General features: G+C 38.4%; 1 protein-coding gene across 2 annotated transcripts in view; it reads right to left on the bottom strand.

Annotated features, from left to right (window-relative positions):
• The window catches only part of WAPL (WAPL cohesin release factor), an 86,546-nt gene that overhangs the window by 4,481 nt on the left and 58,673 nt on the right, over positions 1 to 23,392 (bottom strand). For both annotated transcript variants that reach the window (XM_017893274.1, XM_017893273.1), the window contains 8 exons: positions 18,874 to 18,985; positions 18,100 to 18,197; positions 16,345 to 16,421; positions 13,158 to 13,333; positions 12,723 to 12,838; positions 11,547 to 11,711; positions 5,838 to 6,045; positions 2,883 to 2,971 (listed from right to left, as the gene is read on the bottom strand). In XM_017893274.1, the coding sequence (XP_017748763.1) occupies positions 2,883 to 2,971; positions 5,838 to 6,045; positions 11,547 to 11,711; positions 12,723 to 12,838; positions 13,158 to 13,333; positions 16,345 to 16,421; positions 18,100 to 18,197; positions 18,874 to 18,985 (1,041 nt within the window). The remainder of the gene's footprint in view (positions 1 to 2,882; positions 2,972 to 5,837; positions 6,046 to 11,546; positions 11,712 to 12,722; positions 12,839 to 13,157; positions 13,334 to 16,344; positions 16,422 to 18,099; positions 18,198 to 18,873; positions 18,986 to 23,392) is intronic.

Raw genomic sequence — 23,392 nt, 5'->3', positions numbered from 1 at the left:
GATCAGCAAGTGCTCTGAAGTAAGTTAGCTCTGGTGGCAATGTGCAATGTCCCAGGAATGGAGGGGCAAGAAAGCAGGAAGAGCAATGAGAAGACTGACCACTGCAATGCACCAGATGCAAAGTGAGAAGTCATGAAGGGCAAGTGAAAACGGGATCAGACCACACAGCGGCATTTGCTGCAACAACCACATGCTTTCTTGTCTATCTCTTTCACTTACACATTAGGCAAACCAAACTTCCTTTACATTTTGTGGTATCAGCTAGCTTTTTGGTGTTAATCATAATCTCCAAGGCAACAAACAAATCTGGGGCTCTATGAATTCACAACATTGCCTATAACTTAAGAACATTCTCTCTTTAGAGACAAGATAGATACAGGCAAACACAAATAGGAATTAGCATAGGAAAGATGACCCAAGATAAATCACATGTGGTAATAACACAATTTCAAGAACGATTATGTAAGAAAGAATATGACTGAAATATGACTAAACCTATAGTGTGTACAAAACAGAGCATCTAAAAATCTTTACATTTAAATATTATTTTCATTGCTTTTGAGGCCTGCCTCTTCCTCCTCTCCTGTGTGTGATGTGTTTCTGATTTGCTCTTAAAATCTTGTCACTGCAAACAAGAAAAAGGGATATAAAGATCTTGCGGGGCCTCCAGAGCCACGATGAGAACTTTGGTCTTGATCCTGAAATGGGTGGTATCCAAAGGGGCCACACACAGTGGGTTGGTGTATTTAGGTTGGTTAAAATATAAGTATGGAAGAGATGGACAAGATGGATTCAGAAAAAACACACAGGACTTAGATACAGAAAGTGAAAAAAAAAAGGCAATACAAATAATTAGATGGCAAAAATAAGGAAACATGGCTGGGTAGATGGGCCTAAGTACAAGGAGCCAGCATGAGTTCCTGCTCAAATGAAGCCATGCATTTATCATTACTCTTGTTCTTCCAGTCCTCCAGCTTCAAAATGAGATGGCCCCTGCTTCCTACTGAAACTAACCCCCAGCTCTATAGGTCTCCACTCTTTCTTGCTCCCTCAATGCCCTTGCTCCTAGAAAACAATCTGCCTTCCATTTCAAAACCTGGCTTTACAATAATCTACCTACGCCCAACCCCCCATCTTAAAGAGAACACTCACAATGATTCTGCCGTCCCCTTCATCAACAGTTTTACTCCTCATCTCTGTTTTTCCCAAGGCAGCAGACTATCCCCGTAGTCATTACCTTCCACTTTCGGGCTGACTCAGCCTGATTGTCTAGACATTCGTATTTCTCCAAAGTGAATCCTGATGATCTAATCCACTCACAGTAATCCCATGTTCCTGGCCAGCAACTGGTTCAGACAAAAGCATTGTGACCCAGTGCTGGCCAAGATAAGGAAGTCTACCTGGTGAGGGGTTAGAGTGGCATGGGGTCCCAAAGGGAAATAAACAAACAGTTGTCTTAAAAAGATATGTATTTCTAGCCAATGTACCTGTGGAAAAAAAAAAAAGAATCTAGAGGAAGAGGCACCTATTACTGCTAGGCATTATTTAATTTGATGAGACACCTAGCTTAGCATGGGACCATGAGAGCCAGCAAAGGACAACATGTGGAGGACAGCAGTTTAAAGACAGAAATGGGGTGAGCGCTGTGGCTCACACCTATAATCACAGCACTTTGAAAAACCAAGGCAGGAGGATCACTTAAGCCCAGGAGTTCGAGACAAGCCAGGGCAACATGGTGAAACCCTGTCTCTACAAAAAAATACAGAAAAACAATAAAGACAGAAATGATCCGAGTCTCTGATGACCTCAGTGAGGCACTGACATCACCCAAATTAGACTCTGCCATCTTGTTTAAGCCAGATGAGTACAGGTTTCACACTATCCCTTCTTTTACTCCAACCAAAGGCATCTGAACATATTCATCCATCAAACAAGAGCCTTTTCTTTTCTTATTTATTTTTTTGAAACAGTCTCACTCTGAAGCTCAGGCTGAAGTGCAGTGGCGTGATCTTGGCTCACTGCAAACTCCGCCTCCAGGATTCAAGCAAGTCAACTCTTGCGCCTCAGCCTCCCGAGCAGCTGCGATTAGAGGTGTGCGCCACCACACCCAGCAAATTTTTATATTTTTAGTAGAGACATGGTTCCACCATGTTGGCAAGGCTGGTCTCGAACTCCTAACCTCAAGTGATCTGCCCATCTCGGCCTCCCAAAGTGCTGAGATTACAGGCATGAGCCACCACACCCAGCCACAAGAGCTTTTTCATTAGACCTAATGTATTCTGACCTTTGGGACGTACCTTAAAAATCTCAACAAGTATTTAAAAGTTTTAATATTATACACTATCTTGATTTTAATTTGATTTCATGCATGTAATTCTTCCTTTTCATTAGATTAAAGCACTGACTAGCTTGTTTTCCAGAACTGCTTTTCTTATATCTTTAATAGCCTAACTCTGACCGTCAAATCCTTTCTAACAAAGCCATAAAGATCAACTTTATTTCACTTTTTAAAAAGTGAAAATCAATTTAATTTACTCCACTCCAAGCCTTACTTAATAAAACCTATATTGGAAAGGATTAGCATGTAAAAAATGCTACATATTCCCTTTCCAATAGAGACTGTACAAAAGTTTTTACTTTAAAACTATTTAGGTAATTTAAATAAAACTACTGGAAATGTTAACACATTTTCTTGCCATTTTTCCTCCATAGAAAACAAACAGTTTAAACAACCCTATAACCAGCCAATAGCCTTTGTGGAATAAGTTGGACATTAAGGGGGAAACACTGAAGAAATAAGTAAGTGAAACAGGTAAAGGTATGAAGCTGTTACATTGGAATCTTTCAAAGATACATAAAACATCACTGAACTATGTACTTACTGGACTTTCCTGGCAGAGACACCCAAGAAGTAGTGCTGTGTAGGAGGCCACAATGCAATCCTCCATGTGTTTGCCGGCATGCTGAAGGGCTGAGAGAGTTGAAGTAAAGAATTGTAACAGTATATTAATTAACACAAACCTTACAAAACCAACCATTCTGTTAGTTATCTTTACTTCAAAACAGCTACAAATCAACAAATGATGCTAGGACAACTGGATATCCACAACTTAACAAAAAGTAAATCAAAATGAAAAAGGGATCCAAAAGAAGAGCTGAAACCATAAAACTTTTAGTTAAAATTTTTGTGTTACAAAAGACACAATTAACAAACTGAAAAGATAATCCACAGAATGAGAGAATATATTTGCAAATCATGAACTTGATAAGGGTCAAGTATCCAGAACATATAAAAAAATTCTTAACAACTCAACAACAAAAACAACCCAATTAAAACTGGGCAAAGGGCCCAGGCATGGTGGCTCACACCTATAATCCCAGTACTTTTGAAGGCTGAGGCGGGAGGATCACTTGAGCTCAGGAGTTTGAGACCAGCCTGGGCAACATGGTGAGAGCTCCTCTCCACTAAAATTAAAAAACCTTAAATGGGTGTGGTGGTGCACGACTGTAGTCCCCAGCTACTTGCAAGGCTGAGGTGGGAGGATTGTTTGAGCCTGGGAAGTCAAGGCTACAGTAAGCCCTGATTGTGCCACTGCTCTCCAGCCTGGGCGACAGAGCAACACTCTGTCTCCAAAACAACAAAAACAAAAACCCACCACACTGGGCAGAGGACTTAGAGATTTCTTCAAACAAGATACACAAATGGCCAATGAGCACATTAAAAAGATGGTCAGCAGCATTAATCACCAGGGAACTGCAAATCAAACCACAATGAGATATCATTTCACGCCCACTAGGATGACTAAAAATTTTATTTTACAATACAAGTAACTTGGAACTTTCATACATTGCTGATGGTAATGTAAAATAGTGCAGCCACACTGGAAAACAATTTGGCATTTTCTTAGAATGTTAAACACACAGTTATAAACAATCCAACAATTCCAAATCCTAGGTATAAATCCAAAAGAAATGAAAATGTCTACAAAAAAACTTGTAGATAACTTCAAAAAGCTAAAAAGCAGAAACCACTCATATGTCCACCAGTAAACAAATGGATAAACTATGGTATAACAGTATTACGGAATATTATTTGTCTAAGGAATACAGTATTAACAAATACTGTATCACGGATAACTTTGAAAACATTCTGCTGGCTGAAAGAAGCCAGTCATAAAAGGCCACATATTGTATGATTCTTTTTTAAATGGAATGTCCAAAACAGGCAAATCCATAGACACAGAAAGTAGATTAGTGGCTGCCAGTGCCCAGGGAGGACGGGAAAATAGGGGTGATGGCTGCTAATGGGTATGGGGTTCCTTTAGTGGTGATAAAAACAATATTTGGAATTAGTGGTGATGGCAGCACAACCTTGTGAATATATGAAAAACTACTGAATTACTCACTTTTAAAGGATGAATTGTACAGTCTGTGAATTCTATCTCAATAAAGCTGTAACTTTTTAAAAGACTGCTAAAAAACCAAAACTGTTATTATGCCAAAAAAAGAAAAGCATCAAAACCTAGTAACTGAGAAAAAGGAAAAGAAAAGTATTACAATATTAGAACTAATGGTATCAGATTTGTGGAGAAGTGGGAGTAATAGAAGGAGAAAAGGCTCAGAATGACATATTGCGGCAGCTTGCTTCCTAGTGATGTAAAATTGAACACATTACGGTCGTCCCTCTGCATCCGAGGGGGGATTGGTTCCAGGATGCCAGCACTCTCCAATACCAAAACTGGAGTATGCTCAAATCTCTGATAGGAAAGGGTGCAGTATTTGCATATAAGTCACACACATCCTCTGGCATACTGTAAATCATTTCTAGATTACTTATGATACCTAATACAATGTAAATGTTATGTAAATAGCTGTTATATTATTTATTAACCTGTGTTATTTTTTCTTCCCCAAATATTTTTGATTTGTGGTTGGCTGACTCTGTGGATGTGGAACCCACATGTATGAAGGGCTGACTGAACTTAAATCATAACCTTAGTGATATGAAGTTACAAATGGCTATTCTGCAGAACTCGTATGAATGGCAAAAGTTGTATCACAAATTCTGACAGCAGATACTCAATAATGTATGACTGGTGAAGATATTACCTCTAGTATCTTTTTTTTTTTTTTAAATGAGAAAGGGTCTCACTCTGTCACCCAGGGTAGAGTGCAGTGGCGCAATCATAGCTCACTGTAACTTTGAATTCCTCAGCTCAAGCAATCCTCCAAACTCAGCCTCCTGAGCACCTAGGATTACAGGCTTGCGCCACCATGCCAAGCTAATTTTTTAAACTTTTCGTAGGGATGGGGTCTTGCTAGATTGTCTCAAACTCCTAGCCTCAAGTAATCCTCCAGTAATCCTCCTGCTTCAGCCTCCCAAAGTGCTGGGCTCAGGTGTGAGCCACCAGCCTACAGTATATTTCTTACTGTTTCCCATCTAGTACTTACATTTTGAGAACTATTACTATAATTTATGACAATAGATCTTCAAGTTTACAGTGAAGCTGAAAAAACAATCTCAAAAACTGAAAACTGAAAAAATCCTATTATGTCTCCTATGTGTCTCTTCACAGATGAGCAAAGGAAAGGAGGGCCCCGGAAGGAAGAGTGATTTAACTGGATCTTTCCTGTCACTAGCATGCCTGCCATTGGCATGCACCTTCCTCACTGTGGGAGAACTACTCAAGCACTCAAGTATCAAAGCTTGTCTGGATTGAACGAGAGAGATCCTCAAGTAATAGCCAGATTAAGACAATCTGCGAATTAAAATGGTTTGAAGGAAAAAACAAAATCAAACCACTATCTTCAATGTACACCATTCAAAGTAAATATACCTTTATTGAGGTCAAGTTCTTCATCCTCCTCCTCCTTCTTATGTTTCTCTTCTGTACCATCAGTCTTTTCAGTTGATACCCACTGTATTTCTCCACTTGTTTCTTGCCACTCTCCACTCTTATCATGCTGAGTGGTGGGAGCATCTTTGATCAACTCATCTGTTTTACTTTCTGCTAGCTGGGCTGCCCGCTCTCGCTCAAGGAATAGCTGATAAAATTATTTTGAAGATCATTAAAAGAGATCGCCAATCAATATGCATATATGTAAATATAAAGTTATAGTTGCTTTTAAATGTATCACTAACTCTAAGATGGTTATGTGGTAAAAAGAGATGAGTATAAGTAAAAGCTTTTGCTCTACATCCTACTGAAAGCCAAAACAAAAGTATAAATGCTGCTAAGATTCAATGAAGTCATCTACTAATGACGCAGGTTGCTTGCAAGAATGAGTCTCAATAATTTCCCTTAATTTGCATAATACAAGAAATTCAAGCAAAAAAATACAAAATTGGAAAATTCTTAAGTCAAAGGGGAATATGCTAAATTCCTTGCCATCACTTACTTTATTTTCCCTGTGCTGGTATAGTACTGACACACAGAAAACACTGACATGATTTGGGAAATGCTCCAAGTTACTAAAAGAATTGCCTGAAAATCAAATGCCAAGTAGACCCCAAAGATTTGTTGAGTATACAGAAGAGTGGTATATAAACTTCAAAGAGAGATTATATAAGATAATATCTTTCAGAAAATAAAAGTTAACCTTTATAGAGAACAGCAATTCTCAAAACTGGTCTAAGAATCCCTGTGGATCCTTAAGACCCTATCAGGGAGTATAGGAGGTCAAAATTACACTCATAATAATATTAAGAGGTCTGCTGACTTCTTTCTTCTTTCACTGAGTGTACAGTGGAGTTTTGGAATCTACATGCCATGTGATTATGTCACTGCCCTAACAGCTAATGTAATGTCTCCCAGTTTTAATTTCTAATTCAATAAATATAAATAGATAAAGCACATATAAACAACAAAAGTTCTTTGGGTTTCCCAATAATTTTCAAGCCCTGAGATAAAAATGTATGAGAAGAGAATAATGGACTCCTACTTATGACTTCAGAAAGAACTAAGTTGTTGTGGGTTACTCTGAAGACATAACTTCAAGGATGACTGCTTTTGAAAAGGCCAAAAAAGGAAGCTAAACACAGCAAGGGCTTTGGAAAAATAAAAAGAATGAACCATCACTGTTTCTGGACATGTACAAAATGCCATTTAAGGAAATACCAAAAATACCTAGGAACCTGTTAGACTAGCAAAAATCCTGGCAAGAGTATGAAGGAATGGGGACTCATAAAAAGTTTTAGGGGGAAGTATAAATTGAGGGCACAGGAAGTATGTGTTTGGTGATGAGGGTGGGAGGAGTTAGGCATATCAACTTTAAATACAGTACAATATATTCTGATACAACAATTCCTAAATCAGAAAATTACGCCCACAGACATACTTTGTATGGCCTGGCCAGGCGGGGTGGCTCATGCCTGTAAATCCTAGCACTTTGGGAGGCCGAGGCAGGCGGATCACTTGAAGTCAGGAGTTCGCGACAAGCCTGGCCAACACAGTGAAACCACCTCTACTAAAAATACAAAACTTAACTGGGCGTAGTGGCGCATGCTTGTAATTCCAGATACTTGGGAGGCTGAGGCAGAAGAATCACTGGAACCCGGGAGTCTGAGGTCGCAGTAAGTTGAAATGGTGCCACTGCACTCCAGCCTGGGCGACAGAGCAAGACTCTGTCTCCAAAAAAAATTAAAAAAAGAAAAGTATGGCCTAAGATTTAGATGCTAGGGTATTTATTTCTGTAATTTTTGTAACAAAATAAAACTTAAAAGAACACAAAACAATCAAAAAGTGTATCAGTAGAGGTTTGGTTAAATAAAGTATTAAGGCAGGGCATGGTGGATCACGCCTGTGATCCTAGCACTTTAGGAGGCAAGGCAGGAGGATCACTTGAGTGCAAGAGTTTGAGACCAGCCTGGGCAACACAGTGAGACTTCAGCTCTAAAATACAAAACTTAGCTAAATGTGGTGGCATGTGCCTGTAGTCCCAGCTACTTGGGAGGCTGAGGTAAAAGGATCACCTGAGCCTGGGAGGAAAAGGCCGCAGTGAGCTGTGACTGGACCATTGTACTTCAGCCTGGGCAAAAGAGTGAGACTACTATGCATGTATGTATGTATAAATAAAAAAGCTACTGGTTTGCAGTCATTACAAAGAATGTGATAAACCTGTGTGTTGACATGAACAGCTCAGGAAGACACATTAAGCAAAGAGCGGGTATAGACTAAACACTATGTACAGTAAGAGTCCGTTTATATAAAACACATTGCACATTTATTTTTTATTTACTTTTCGGACAGGGTCTCACTCCCATTGACCAGGCTGGAGTACAGTGGCAGGATCATGGCTCACTGAAGCCTCGACTTCCTGGGCTCAAGTGATTCTCCCACCTCAGCCTTCCAAATAGCTGGGACTATAGGCATATGCCACCATACTTGGCTAATTTTTTAATTTTTAGTAGAGACATAATTTTGCCATGTTGCCTAGGCCAGGCTCAAATTCCTGGGCTCAAGCAATCTGCCTACCTCAGACTCCCCAAGTGTTGGGATTACAGATTACAGTCATGGGCCACCATGTCTGGCCTCCATATTTATTTTGATATATGCACAAACACTAATTTCTCAGGACAAACACAAAAGTTACAAATGGTAATGTTTTAGGAAATACATTTGTGGAGTTTAAACCTTTCTGGATCTGACTTTTTTTTTCCCCACTATGTATGTGAATTATGTTTGGTTTTTAAAAAATAAACAGATCCATAAATAGGTAAGAACAGCTAGAAAGAGGAAAGTTCATGTCAGTAATCAGAACTACCTGTAAGATTCCATTTATACAACATTATTGAAAAGATACGTAATTTGAAAATTACTGGATTCAGACCAATGTTACCAGTAGCATAAAAGATACAAATATGAACATGGAATTTTCCACTCTATCTTTGAATAACAGAATTAAGAGCCATTTCTTGATACTTTAAGATAACTGATGTGAGTACAAGGCAGCACAATTTTCTAAAATGAGTAACAGAACCCATCACCCAAAAGGTATTACAGTTGAAAAACAAAAACTTTAAACTGATTTAAAAATGACAAACCATAAACCATAGCAGATAAAAGAAAGCCAGAGAAGATACAGGATGACACCCTGAAGGACAAGAAGCTTCCACAACACTAAGTGCAAAAGAGGAATACTGGAAGTGATATTCCCAGGTCAATTAGACACAGTAGGAAAATTTGAGACTATCCCTGAAACAACTCACCAACAGGGGTCTCCTAGGGTGTGGGGGTGGCTTCTGCAAATGAACCCCTATTATGTGAATAATGCAGACCTATCATCTGTGCCTTCAAACACAGCTCGTGAGGCGGCTGACGGTAAGTTTTTATTCATTTCTAGGTTCCATTTGAAGAAAAGTCAATTTTTAAAAGAAAGGGACTAGAATGATAGAAAAAAATAAAATGAGATGAAAAAAGATGGAAAACAGGTTGGTGGTAGCTAGGAGACAGGGAGGGCGGTAGGCTGTACAGTGAGCAGCACAAGGGAATTCTTTTATGGTGATGGTTCTATACCTCAATGTAGTAGTGAGTACATTATACATGTAATAAAACTGAACAGAGGTACAAATGTTACACACAAACATAAATGAATGCAGATGAAAAATGGTAAAACTAAGTAAGGTCTAAAGTGCAGTTAACAGTGATGTACCAATGTCAATTTCTTGGTTTTGCTATGGTACTACAGTTATTAAGATGTCACCATTTGAGGAAGTTAGGTAAAGGGTAAATGGGATTCTTTGTACTATTTTTGTAACTTCCTGTGAGTCTATAACTATTTTGAAATAGAAAGTTTAAAAACAAGTCAACTGTACAGAAAAAAAATACTTTTTTAAAACGTTATTGAGACATGGTCTCACTCTGTTGCCCAGGCTGGAACACAGTGCTGTAATTACAGCTCACTGCAACTTCAAACTCCTGGGCCCAAGCAATCCTCTCACTTCAGCCTCCCAAGTAGCTGGTACTATGAGCATGCACCACCACACTCGATCAACTATTTTACTTTTTGTACAGACAGGATCTCACTATGTTGCCCATGCTGGTCTCAAATTCCTGAGCTCAAACAATCTACCCACCTTGGCCTCCCAAAGTGCTGGGATTACAGGTGTGAGCTACCTAGCCTGGTCAAGAAATGCTTCATTTAGCAGAAAAATAAATGTGTCGATGGGATCAAAGCGAGAGGTGCCAAATATTTTAAAATGGTTTTTGCATTAAATGAAATCTCTAAATGGTATCTGGAGACTAAAAGTAGTCTATTACCAATTATTGTTAGTAAATTACTACTACCATTTACTATTACTGTTATTGATAAGTAATGAAAATTTATCACTAGTTTCACATTTAATTTTGTATTTTAAATAAACTAAAATTTCAAGGCTAGTCAAGACTGAGTATCCTGAAACTAAGAAGAAAATCCTAGGGATTAACTACCTCTTATCTACAGTCAACATTCAATCACACATAATAGAGAACAAAAGAGGATAATGAAAAATGACTTTAAATGGTTCAAAGAAACATTGTCATTCATGATTTCCCATGCTCAGCTACTCTGTCCTTTCCAGACTGGGTAAGGGAACAGGTGACAAAGGACTTCTAACTTTCTATGGCCTATAAGGTCAAACAAGTTCTGGACACAGATCAGACGAGTAAATAAATATTAGAGGACATGAAGTGGATGAGATGGGCCTGGATTCTTGACTTTTTTTTTTTTTTTTTAAACAGAGATGGGAGCTCACTATGTTGCCCAGGCTGGTATTGAACTCCTGGACTCAAGTGACCCTCCCCACCTCAGTCTCCCAAAGTGCTGGGATTACAGGTGTGAGCCACCGCACCGCACCCAATTTGATTAATAAAACAAATGTGCCTTTGTCTCTGCTTTTTGGTAACAATGCTTAAGGCGTGATTATAACAGTTGAGAAAAATCAGCAGAATAAAGTAAGAATGCATTCTAAGCAGTATACTGATCTACAGAGAAATCACAACACTTTTTTTTTTTTTTGAAACAGAGTCCTCCTCTGTTGTCCAGGCTGGAGTGTAGTGACGTGCCACTTTGGCTCACTGCAACCTCCACCTCCTCAGTTCAAGTGATTCTCCTGCCTCAGCCTCCTGAGTAGCTGGGATTACAGGTGCATGCCACCATGCCTGGCTAATTTTTGTATTTTTAGTAGAGATGAGGTTTCACCATATTGGTCAGGCTGGTCTTGAACTCCTGACCTCAAGTGATCCACCTGCCTTGGCCTCCCAAAGTGCTAGGATTATAGGCGTGCACCACCATGTACCACATTTTTAATTGGTTACAAATTCTGGTTTAAAATAAGCTTTCACCCTAGACGCTGTGAATATTTAAAAATTGGTCAGGTGTAAAACAGTCCCTTTCGACCCTAGCAGAGACACGCTTCAGGAGTTCTAACTAAAAAGGCTGGAGGACGGGCAGACGGGGCCAGCGACAGGTGGGGAAGAAAAGGAGGTAAAAGGTGGAATTGATAAAAGAAATTGGACAAATCCAACAAACTGCAGTTATGAGTTTGTTTTTAAGTGGTTGCTTACCTGCACTAAAGCCTGAACAGCATGAACTTGTCCAGCTATCCTTAAACTACCATCCCCTTCTCCACTACAGATGGAAGAATCAAAAGAACACGATGTTTCCATGTTGACAAGACAGTGCCGATTCCGAGCACTATACTCCACTAGATTTATCAGCAGACCTAAGCCCTTCAAAAATTTTAAAAGACACATATTATCAGAGATGAGTACTTAAAACAAACACAATATACACAATTTTACTGGTAGCTAAAAGCTGAATATCAATGTTCTACCATCTACAAAATGACTAAAACCAGTAGTATGAAAGGACAAAAAGAAAAAAAAAGCAAAAAGACCGGGCACAGTGGCTCACGCCTGTAATTCCAGCACTTTGGGTGGCCAAGGTGGGTGGATCACTTGAGGCCAGGAATTCAAGACCAACCTGACAAACATGGGGAAACCCCATCTCTACTAAAAATACAAAAACAAGCCAGCTGTGGTGTTGGATGCCTGTAACCCCACCTACTTGGGAGGCTGAGGCAGGAGAATCGCTTGAACCCAGGAGATGGAGGTTGCAGTGAGCCAAGATTGTGTCACTGCACTCCAGCCTGGGAAAGAGGGTGAGTAAGACTCTGTCTCAAAAACAAAAAAAAAAACAAAAACAAAACACCAATTTTCCCAAAGAATCATTCCTTTAACTTTTAACCGCCACTTTTAGCTTTTGTACTTTTTATGTTTACATAGGGTCTTTCATGGCTTTCTTTTGCACAATAAGAAGTACATTCAGCCAGCCGCAGTGGCTCATACCTGTAATCCCACCACTTTGGGAGGTGGAGGCGGGCAGATCGCTTGAGGCCAGGAGTTTGAGACCAGCCTAGGCAACATGGCAAAACCCCGTCTCTACTAAAAATACAAAAATGAGTCAGGCATGGTGGCACACGCCTATAGTCCCAGCACCTGGAAGGCTGAGGCAGGAAGACTGCTTGAAACAGGGAGGCGGAGGTTGCAGTGAGCCAAGATGATGCCACTGTAGATTCCATCTCCAAAAAAAAAAAAAAAAAAAAAAAAATGTTTTAATGGAATTCATGAAAAAAACCCAAAATATATTAAAGGGTTAGTTCTTAAACCCAAACTAAGGTTAACATTTTGCACACCTTACTAGATATGATACTCGTTTCTGAAAAAGTCATTTCCACTTACCAGCACTCGAATATCAAATCTCTGCTCCTGAGGTAGGTACTTTGGAACCTGAAGCACACAGTTCAGTGCTGTGCCTATGAGACCGTCCTGCTCTCCTGTTTTGGTGCTGCCCCACTCTGAAATAAGAAATGGATATAGGAAAGTGGTTATTGATTCTTCCTTAGAACACTAATAATGGAGATTTATTAACATGGACATTAACTTGGAATTGTACAGTCATTTCTCTATTGAAACATACTGTTGATACTTCCAGGTTAAGTTACTAGGCTTCTAAAAATACCAACTCTTAAAAGCAATTTAAACCTACACATGAATAAGTCAAGTACATTATGACAAATTAAAAAATCACTATCCTAAGAAAAGGAGAAACAAAAATAACTTGTTTTCACATGCAATATACATCTTTCAATGAGAAAGAAATGGAAAAAATCTTACCATTATCATTAGTTAAATTGAGCAACACCCCAATGATGGCCCTCATGCAGTCCTCCACTGCTTTGCCTACATGGTTAGTTACATTCTGGTGAGGCAGAGGCTTACTGTCAGCTAAGCATATGCTGTCCTCAGCACGGTTGTACTGTTGAATCAGTTCTTCACAATGCTGTAATGCTCTTAAAAGGAAATAAAATATAGACTATTATAGTAAATAATAATAGGTACACAGCAAATTTCTATTTACTTGAACCTAAAGGCTATCGGATGAAATTTCACTTTATTTTGGAAAAACCTGATACCTTAAAAAAAATTATCCAAGGAATGTTAAAATTAAAAACTCATGGCAGAAGTTTATAACTGTACTATCTACATTTACCACTAATAATCTCTTTATTTCCAAATTGTCTTGCATGTTATTGATCTCTCCAATATAAGAGACGGACAACAACCCTTTCTCAAACAGTGCAAATGATTAAAGACACTTCTGAGGTAGTAAATGTTATAACTACATAACAAATGTTAAAGTAAACACAAGTATTAAATATTTCATATGCATTAGAGCAAATCATTATTTTTATTATCTTAACTACCAACGTGACAATATAAATCATTATTTTTTAATTTAAGTTCATTCAAACTGACATGTCTCCTTGACAGTTATCCAAGGGGATGAGTTACATCCAAGGATTCTTAAGATTCTACCCCAAATAACAAGGAAATATAATCCCTAAATGGATCTAGTATTTCTAAAGACACTGTTTAAATCACCAAGTCCACTATTTTTATGTTTAATACAAATCAAGTAAGCTGCCTCTATCAGTTGATTCTTCATGCATTATATAACACACAAAATTAGAAACCGTATCTAATCTATGCCTAGTTGCCCTTTAAAACATACTGAGGAAATTCTGTGAAAGTTCTTAATATTTTACAACCACTTGGTCAGGAAGGTGTTCTTCACGTCTAACCTAAAATAATTTGTTCTTCTGGTATTGAATGCTGGTCAGGATTACCATACTGTCATTGGTAACTCAACTGTTTTTAGACTGGGCTAAACTCGGGCTTTGAAGATAAAAGGAGGTTCAGCATGTGTTATTTAATCTTTCTGTAAGCTATCTCTGAATTGATTATGGTTTCTGCTGAAAAGCTTAAAAACCTAGAGATAAGTGCTCTTTTACAAACACTCAATTCTGACCTCTACTGCCACTTCCAAGACATGTGGCCTGATTTTCCTAATCACAACAAAAGAGCATCTGTCATATGAAATACTTCCTTTTACAAGGTACTTGTCAGAGGTTATGAAGTATACACAAGAGATATTTTTAAATCAGAAACAACATATACAATTTTTCTTGTCAATTTAAAAAAGAAAATGAAACCTGAAACATTTAACTTCAATAATCTTTGGTAAGGAAGGGTAAAAACATGGTAGCAAACAACCAGAATGCATGCGGTAAGAGCACTAAATATAGGCAAGGCACAGTGGCTCATGCCTGTAATCCCAACACTTTGGGAGGTCAAGGCAGAAGAATCACTTGAGCCCACAAGTTTGAGACCAGTCAGGACAACACAGCAAGACCCTGTATCTATTTAAAAAAAAAAAAAAAGGTGCTAAATGTATATAAAATAGGCCAGGCACAGTGGCTCACGTCTGTAATCCCAACACTTTGGGAGGCTGAGGCGGGCAGATCACCTGAGACCAGCCTGGTCAACATGGTGAAACCCCGTCTCTGCTAAAAATACAAAAATTAGCTGGGTATGGTGGCGCACACCTGTTGTCCCAGCTACTCGGAAGGCTGAGGCAGGAGAATTGCATGAACCTCGGAGGCGGGGGTTGCAGTGAACCAAGATCATGCCACTGTACTCCAGCCGGGGCTCAGAAAAAAAAATAAATAAAATAAAGATAAATAAAATATACAAATGAAAGATACAAAATGTACAAATCCAAGACAAAAAGGGAGATTTTAAAAACCTACAGATTAAGAAAATCTATTGAGACTAAAAATTTGAGACTATTGAAAATTAGAATATTGCCTAAACATAAAATAGTAGGCAACTAATAATGTGTGGTATGCAAATGGCATTGAGGTTATATTTTTTAAAAGAGTCCTTTTCTTTCAGACCTTATGTACTGAAGTATTTATGGATGAAATAATATCTGGATATGTTTCAAATAATACAGGAGAGGGAATGGATGGGGTTATAGATGGAAACCAGACTGGCCATGATTGATAATGTATACATTACAGTTTATTACACTATTTATATTTGAATTCCTCCAAAATAAGAGGTTAAAAAACAGATAAACTAGAGTAAGACTGCAATGGGCCTTTGATAAGGCTGACTTCAATAAGAAAGTTGTACATATATCTAAAGACAATAAGGAATCAGACATTTGAGAAATCAAAACTTTTTTCAAAGTAGCAATTTGGAGAAAGTTAACTCCAAGTGGTATTGTTCTGGATAGGCTAAAAGCCAGAGAACTAGGGCAGATATCAAGAACTAGGACAGAGATATCAGGAAGAGGCTGCTGTAATAAGATAAAACCAGGACTGGAGACATACTTGGGAATTTTACCTGCGCAGAGGTGACAGCATTAGCCTAATTGTGATGAAACGTGGGAAGAAAGAAATGTGGAATGGAAGAAGCTACATACAGATATGAAAAAACAGGTTTAAATAAAGTGCAGAAGAAGAGGGCTAGAAAACTCCATTTAAAACCAGAATGAGGAAAAATGCTTAGTATTTACTATATGCCAAGTACTGTTCTAGGCTTTGCATATTAACTAATTTAACTCATTAACATGTATCACAAATAAGATACAAAAGATACTTTTAAAGTCATTTAAATTTTAAAATGTTTTATATGTATTTTAATATACACATATTTTAAATTGTAATAAAAATCCTAGGTGGGTTAGACACAATTATTATCCCCCCTTGTAAAGAGCTTGGTTTGTATATTACAAAAGTGATACAGCTGAAATTATCAAATTGGAATCCACATCTTCATTTTGAGTCCAAAATCTGTACTCTTCAAACTTTTGTTACACAATGTGAACTGATTCATAGAACTCAACAGAGTACTTCACGGAGGAAGCTAATCCAAATTTCTTTCATTTACGATCAAGCCAAATGTTTAAAATAAGTAATAATGTTAACTGTTAACTAATAAACAAAAAACTTACTTAGCTGATGAAACAATAAGTTGGGAATCTTTATATGCTATCAAGTAGCTTTGATTTTCGGGATTATGCACAGTTACCTAAAAGGGAAGAATATGAGATAACTGTGGCAATCCAAAACTTTCATTCATTCACACAACACCACATTCTGCCTGGGGCGTAAAAGATATAAAAATGAGGAAGAAATAGTTCTTGTTACCTAAGGAAATAATTTCACAACCCACAGGTTCCAGACGTAAAATAAGAAAGCTAATATTTTACGAAAAAATTAAGACATCACTGTTATAATTATTCATTCATAATTAACATATTCTACACTATATATTCACTGTAACAAATTGCCAAACACACTGAATGTCAGAATACAGCAGTCCTCAACTTACAAATAACGTAAAGTTCATAAGTAGATTCATTTAGAATACATTTTTACAAAGAAATATCTGTTATCTACTGTACCCAAAGCACTCTAGAAGACATATGGAGCGATTACAATTTAATCTAGCCAGGAGCTTTTAATTTATACTACACTATTTTCCCCACAGATTTATTTATTTTTTTTTTTTTGAGATAAAGTCTCACTCTGTCACCCAGGCTGGAGTGCAGTGGCCAGATCTCAGCTCACTGCAAGCTCCACCTCCTGGGTTCATGCCATTCTCCTGCCTCAGCCTCCCGAATAGATTGGACTACAGGCACCTGCCACCACACCCAGCTAATTTTTTGTATTTTTAGTGGAGACAGGGTTTCACCGTGTTAGCCAGGATAGTCTCGATCTCCTGACCTCGTGATCAGCCCACCTCGGCCTCCCAAAGTGCTGGGATTACAGGCGTGAGCCACCGTGCCTGGCCTATTTTCCCCACAGATGTTTTTAAAATAACCTGGTGAACAAATCTATGCATGCTGAAATTAGCTGGCAGTATAAATTCTAATCTACACGGAACTGGGTTAAGTCCTTCATAAGAGTCAAAGAACAAAATATACTTACTGCAGTTCAACAGTATCATTCTCCAAAGCCAAATATTATGACAAGTCATGCCTATAAACAATCTAACTCAAATAAAAGTCAAATAAACAAAATGCTAATAATAATTTAAAAATAAAACTTGATTGCATTTCACTATTGTTATCTACAATGTAGTCAAGTAGAAATTCACATTAAGGAAATTCACATTAAGGAAAAAAAAGCTGGGCTTGGAGGGGCCCAGCAAGGTGTAATGCCTGTAATCCCAACACTTTGGGAGGCCAAAGCCAGCAGACCACTTGAGGCTAGGAGTTTGAGACCAGCCTGGCCAACATGGGGAAACCCTGACTCTACTAAAAATACAAAAATTGGAAGGGCATGATGGCACATGCCTATAATCCCAGTACTCAAGAGGTTGAGGCATGAAAATTGCTTGAACCCTAGAGGCAGAGATTGCAGTGAGCTGAGACAAGGCCACTGCATTCTAGCCTGGGTGACACAGCGAGACTCTGGCTCAAAAAATAATAATAAAAATAATAAAATCTTAAAAAAAGATTGGCATATATAAACAAACAAGCATAACATTTCATTTGCAGCAATAATACAGGTACTCCTAAAATACAAAACTACTCATTTGGCTTGTTTATTAACAACTGGTTGCTCAAAAAACGTACTGCTATTTCTATCTGGATTAACAGAAGTGAACCCCCAGGGGTATATAAAATATTTCGCAGTCTCTCTCACACACACAATCACAATTAAGATTGAATAATTTTTGCCAAATAGTCATCCATACTTACACTTTCTAAAACTCGTAAACATCTCTCTGCTCCCCATAGTGAGGCTACCAGTTTCTCTTCATCCTCATCTCTACTTAAATGATCCACACATTCTTTTACTAGGTAAAAAAAAAACAAATGTAAGTTAGTATTTACCATCAATATTTACCAACTGAATACTTTTAGCTAACATTAGAAGCCATCTGTACACACGCTATGAACATGCTGGAACCTCTCTGAACATTTTTTATTCTAGGTTTCATACTGTGAGATTCTGAAATATATCATACTCTGTAATTATTTTGTTTCCATAATTCCCCAATATCAAAATGTTAATGGCCTTTTTTCTTTCTTTTTTGAGACAGAGTTTCACTCTTGTTGCCCAGGCTGGAGTGCAACGGCACAATCTCAGCTCACTGCAACCTCCACTTTCCATGTTCAAGCAATTCTCCTGCCTCAGCCTCCCAAGTAGCTGGGATTACAAGCATGCACCACCACGCCTGGCTAGTTTTGTATTTTTAGTAGAGAAGGGGTTTCTCCATGTGGGTCAGGCTGGTTTCAAAATCCTGACCTCAGGTGATCCGCCCGCCTTGGCCTCCCAAAGTGCTGGGATGACAGGCGTGAGCCACCGCGCCCGGCCAGTTGCTTCTTTAAATGTTAGAAATTTGCAGGATGCTACTAAAAAAAAAATAGACATTTCCAAACGGATACAATTATTTTTTGAAGTATGTCAATGGAGTATTTTCTTCAGGCTTTAAATAACATATAAAAACATTATAAATGTGAATATCATACCTTTATCTACAATATGATCCAGACCACCCAAAAGCCGGAGTTCTTCTTTAAACCAGTCTCCTGCTCGTTTAGAAGTAAGGGACAATAATGTCTCCATAGCTAAATGCCCAGTCTAAAAACCAGAAGCATCATTAATGAATATTAACTTTCAGCAATAAGTCTAGAAATTGTTTCTTTACAAAACTTTACTGCATGCTACATGTAGTTTTTTAATACTACTTTTATACATAAAATTGAACTAATTTTCAATTTTATCAGAACAGTCTACATTGAACAAATTTAACCAGCTTTTCATAGAGAAAATGTGCTATTAGTCTATCATTTGTCAGTTTAGTATTATACATATATATAGGTTCTCTTATTTCTATAGTATAGAGGTCAAGTGTGGAACTGCTAAGTCAAAGGGTACATATATTTTTTAACTGTAAATCAATATTGGATTAATTTACCACAATGGATTTAACAAGTAACACTCTCAGGAGCAAAGTCAGTTGCCCTGAATCTTCAAAAGCACAAGTTATCACTTAACATTTTTGTTTGAGGACACAAAATGGTAACATATTGCTTTTGTTTGTATTTTTACAACTACAATAACCTTGAACAGTTTTTCACATATTATGTCTCTAATATGAGACTCCTGTTCATTATTCTTTCCATATTTTCCTGCAAGACTGATTGTCTTTTCTTATTATTCGGTGTATTTTGTCTATTCTGCATACAAATCTTTTGTTCATTTTAGTGTTGCAGACTGACTAGTTTTAAAGGGCATACTGCAGGCTTAGCAGCTCAGATATTCATCACGTGGCCATGATGACAAAACTGTATACAAATAATGCTTTAGGACCACCACCTTCTGGTACAAAAGCTAACAGCCACATTCACAATCTGAGTAAAGTTTTTATTGCTCTTTATTTCACTTTGGCTGTTGTTTTTCTTTTTAAAGCAGACAGCCACTTCCCAACAAAGAGCAATTTGGTTCCTGCTGTAATAAAGGAACTTCAGCATAAAAAAAGAAACGCTCTTTAACTAGCAAAGACTGACAAGATCTGATTTTTCTCCCTAAATTTCTCCCTTTCGAAAGATGATAGTTTACATTATCAGGTCTATTTGAAAACTGCACAAAAATTAGATATTTAGAAATGCAAACAACAGATATTACCAGTGAAAACCTTAGGACTGCACATTTAGAAGAGATCTAAAATATTTTAATCTACTTCTTTTTAAAAAGTTGCTCTCGGCCAGGTGTGGTGGCTCACGCCTGTAATCCCAACACTTTGGGAGACCGAGGCGGGCTGATCACCTGAGGTCAGGAGTTCAAGACCAGCCCGGCCAACATGGTAAAACCCCATCTCTACTAAAAATAGAAAACTTGGCTGGGCGTGGTGGTGGGCGCCTGTAATCCCAGCTACTCAGGAGGCTAAAGCAGGAAGAATTGCTTGAATCCAGGAGGCCAAGGTTGCAGCGAGCCAAAATTTTGTGCCACTACACTCCAGCCTGGCCGACAAAGTGAGACTCTGTCTCAAAAAAAAGAAAAGTTCTCCAAGGTGACAAATACAGAACTAGAATCCAATACCACAAAAAACAGATTCAATTGTGCCCATTTTTCATTCTGTCCCTCAAAGAGTAATTTAGATTGGTTCGGGTGTGTTAATTCATGAGTCATACCGGCAAAGCTGAAGCCTAATGAGGCATTCTTTGTTTGGAAGAAAGGTGACAGTAATGTGATATTAATAATTAAAACTCAAGTCTTTTTAGTAAGTTTTGGTTTTGTTTCTATTGGCATAAAAAGGATTCTTTGATATTTTAGGCTATATTCAGTATACTATAAGCTAGCATTTAAAAACAGCCTACTATTCAAGCATTTTATTTGAAAACTGGAATAGTCCTCAGAGTTAAAGCACAGTCAAATCACTAATCAGAAGATAAGAGCAACAGGCCGCAAGGTGGCTCACACCTGTAATCCTAGCACTTTGGGAAGCTGAGGCACAAGGGTCACTTGAACCCAAGAGGCGGAGGTTGCAGTGAGCTGAGATCGCGATACTGCACTCCAGCCAGGTTGACAGAGCCAGAGTTTCAAGGCAGTGCGGGGGAGCCCCCAGGCAGGTCCTTCAGAAGGTATTCTAGGTCAAGGCATTGTTATCACAGGAGAGGACACCTCCATGCAAGTTTTACTGCCCCTAAAACCTTCCAATGGGACAAGATATGGAGGTGGAAGACAGTCATATTGATAATCTTGACCCTGGGTGGACCTAGGTTAACGTGTGTGTGTCGTCTTCATTTTTAACAAAAAAATTGTTTTTTTTTTTTTTTTTTTTTTTTGAGACAAGAGTCTCGCTCTGCCGCCCAGGCATGGAGTGCTAATGGCCGGATCTCAGCTCACTGCAAGCTCCGCCTCCCGGGTTTACGCCATTCTCTGCCTCAGCCTCGCCGAGTAGCTGGGACTATAGGCGACCGCCACCTCGCCCGGCTTAGTTTTTGTATTTTTTTTTTAGCAGAGAGGGGTTTCACCCAATGTTAACCAGGATGGTCCTCGATCTCCTGACCTTGTGATACCGCCCGTCTCAGCCTCCCCAAAATGGCTGGGATTACAGGGCTTGAGCCACCGCGCCCGGCCAAAAAAGTTTTACCAAGAGTTAAAAAATAATAATTTTAAAAGCAGAAAAAAGCTCACAGAATATTTTTGTAGATCTATAAAATTTGTGTTTTAAGCTAAGTGTTATTATAAAAGAGTCAAGAGTTAAACTTAGGGGAGCCAGAGTGTATGGTGTTTATCAAGTCTGTAGCAGTGTGCAATAATGTCCTAGGCCTTCACATTCACTCATCACTCACTCACTGACTTACACAGAGCAACTTCCAGTCCTGCAAGCTCTACTCATGGTAAGTGTCCATATAGGTGTATCTTTTTAAACCTTTTATATCATATTTTTACTGTACCTTTTTTATGTTTAGATGCACAAATTTTACCACCATTGTGTTCCAACTGCCTTCAGTGTTCAATATAGTAACATGCTATACAGGTTTGCACCCTAAAAGCAACAGGCTTTTACCACATAGTCGAGATGTGTGGTAGGTTATAACTTCTAGGTCTGTGTTAAGTACACTCTGATGTTCACAAAACAACAAAATCACCTAACGATGCATTTTTAGAACATATCTGTCATGAAGCAAAGCATGACTATATTACTATTTTAAATTCTCTTTTCATGGCACATCAGCAATACCAATATATTCAAGAAATTAAGCAACTAGGAACAAAACTAATGTGTAGAGGATATTCATTGTACAAAACAACATACTAAATCTACTGTACAATTTAAAACAAAAATATTCAAGAATAGCTAACATTAGTGGGGAAAAAGAGGAATCCTAAAATTGACAACTGTGCTCTGGCTTAATCATATGAGTAAACTATTTAATACAGTGTAGGAAAGTTTCTATTCTGGTAAATATCATCCTAATAAATTCAACAAAATATAAGACAAATCCAATTATCAAGTTTATCATGTTATTTAACAGCATACCTGAAATGAATCTAAATGTTGAATACAGACAGAAAAATAAAGGCACATTCATCCAACTATGCGGGCAAATAAAAATTATAGGCTCAAATTTATTCTTTTATAGCATGAAAAAATTAGTAGACATTGTAAAATATAGAAGTAAATAAAATTACAAATATTTCAGACAGGCGCAGTGGCTCATGTCTGTAATCCCAGGAAGGCTGAGGAGGGCAGGTCAGCCGAGGTCAGGAGTTTGAGACCAGCTTGGCCAACATAGCAAAACCCCGTCTCTACTAAAAATACAAGAAAATTAGCTGGGTGTGATGGCACACGCCTATAATCCCAGCTATTCAAGAGGCTGACGCACAACAATCGCTTGAACCGAGGAGGCAGAGGCTGCAGTGAGACGAGATCACACCACTGCACTCTGGCCTGGGCGACAGGAGCAAGACTTCGTGATTTGCCATCTGAGCAAACCACCTCTCTCCACAATCTTATAAAGTGAAAATTACTGAATACATGTCAGTTTTGTATCTTGCTGTTTAGAGTTAAATTGCTCTCCCATCCTCCACCGTAACCAGAATGTATTACCACCTCTACCTTAATTAAAATAGAGAATGGAGTAAGAGCCTTAAGTCACATCTGCCTAGCACAAAGCATCCTACAAATTTTTGTGGCAAATGCTGCAGTCTTCAGTTAAGTAGGTGTGGAGACACTGGCCTTTTTTCTTTTCTTTTCTCTTTTTTTTTGGAGACACAGTCTTGCTCTGTTGCCCCAGGATGGAGTGCAGTGGCGCCAATCTCAGCTCACTGAAACCTCCACCTTGCCTCTTAGGTTCCAGGTTCAATAAATTCTTGTGCCTCAGACTCCCAAGTAGCTGGGAATACAGGCACCCACCACCATGCACAGCGAATTTTTGTATTTTTAGTAAAGACCGGGTTTCACCATACTGGCCAGACTGGTCTCGAACTCCTGGTCTCTGGTGAGCCACCTGCCTCGGACTTCCAAAGTGCTGGGAT

The sequence above is a fragment of the Rhinopithecus bieti genome, unplaced genomic scaffold, assembly GCF_001698545.2.
Source record: "Rhinopithecus bieti isolate Rb0 unplaced genomic scaffold, ASM169854v2 scaffold_23869, whole genome shotgun sequence".
NCBI lineage: Eukaryota > Metazoa > Chordata > Mammalia > Primates > Cercopithecidae > Rhinopithecus > Rhinopithecus bieti.
This window is presented reverse-complemented; position numbering and strand designations above follow the sequence as displayed.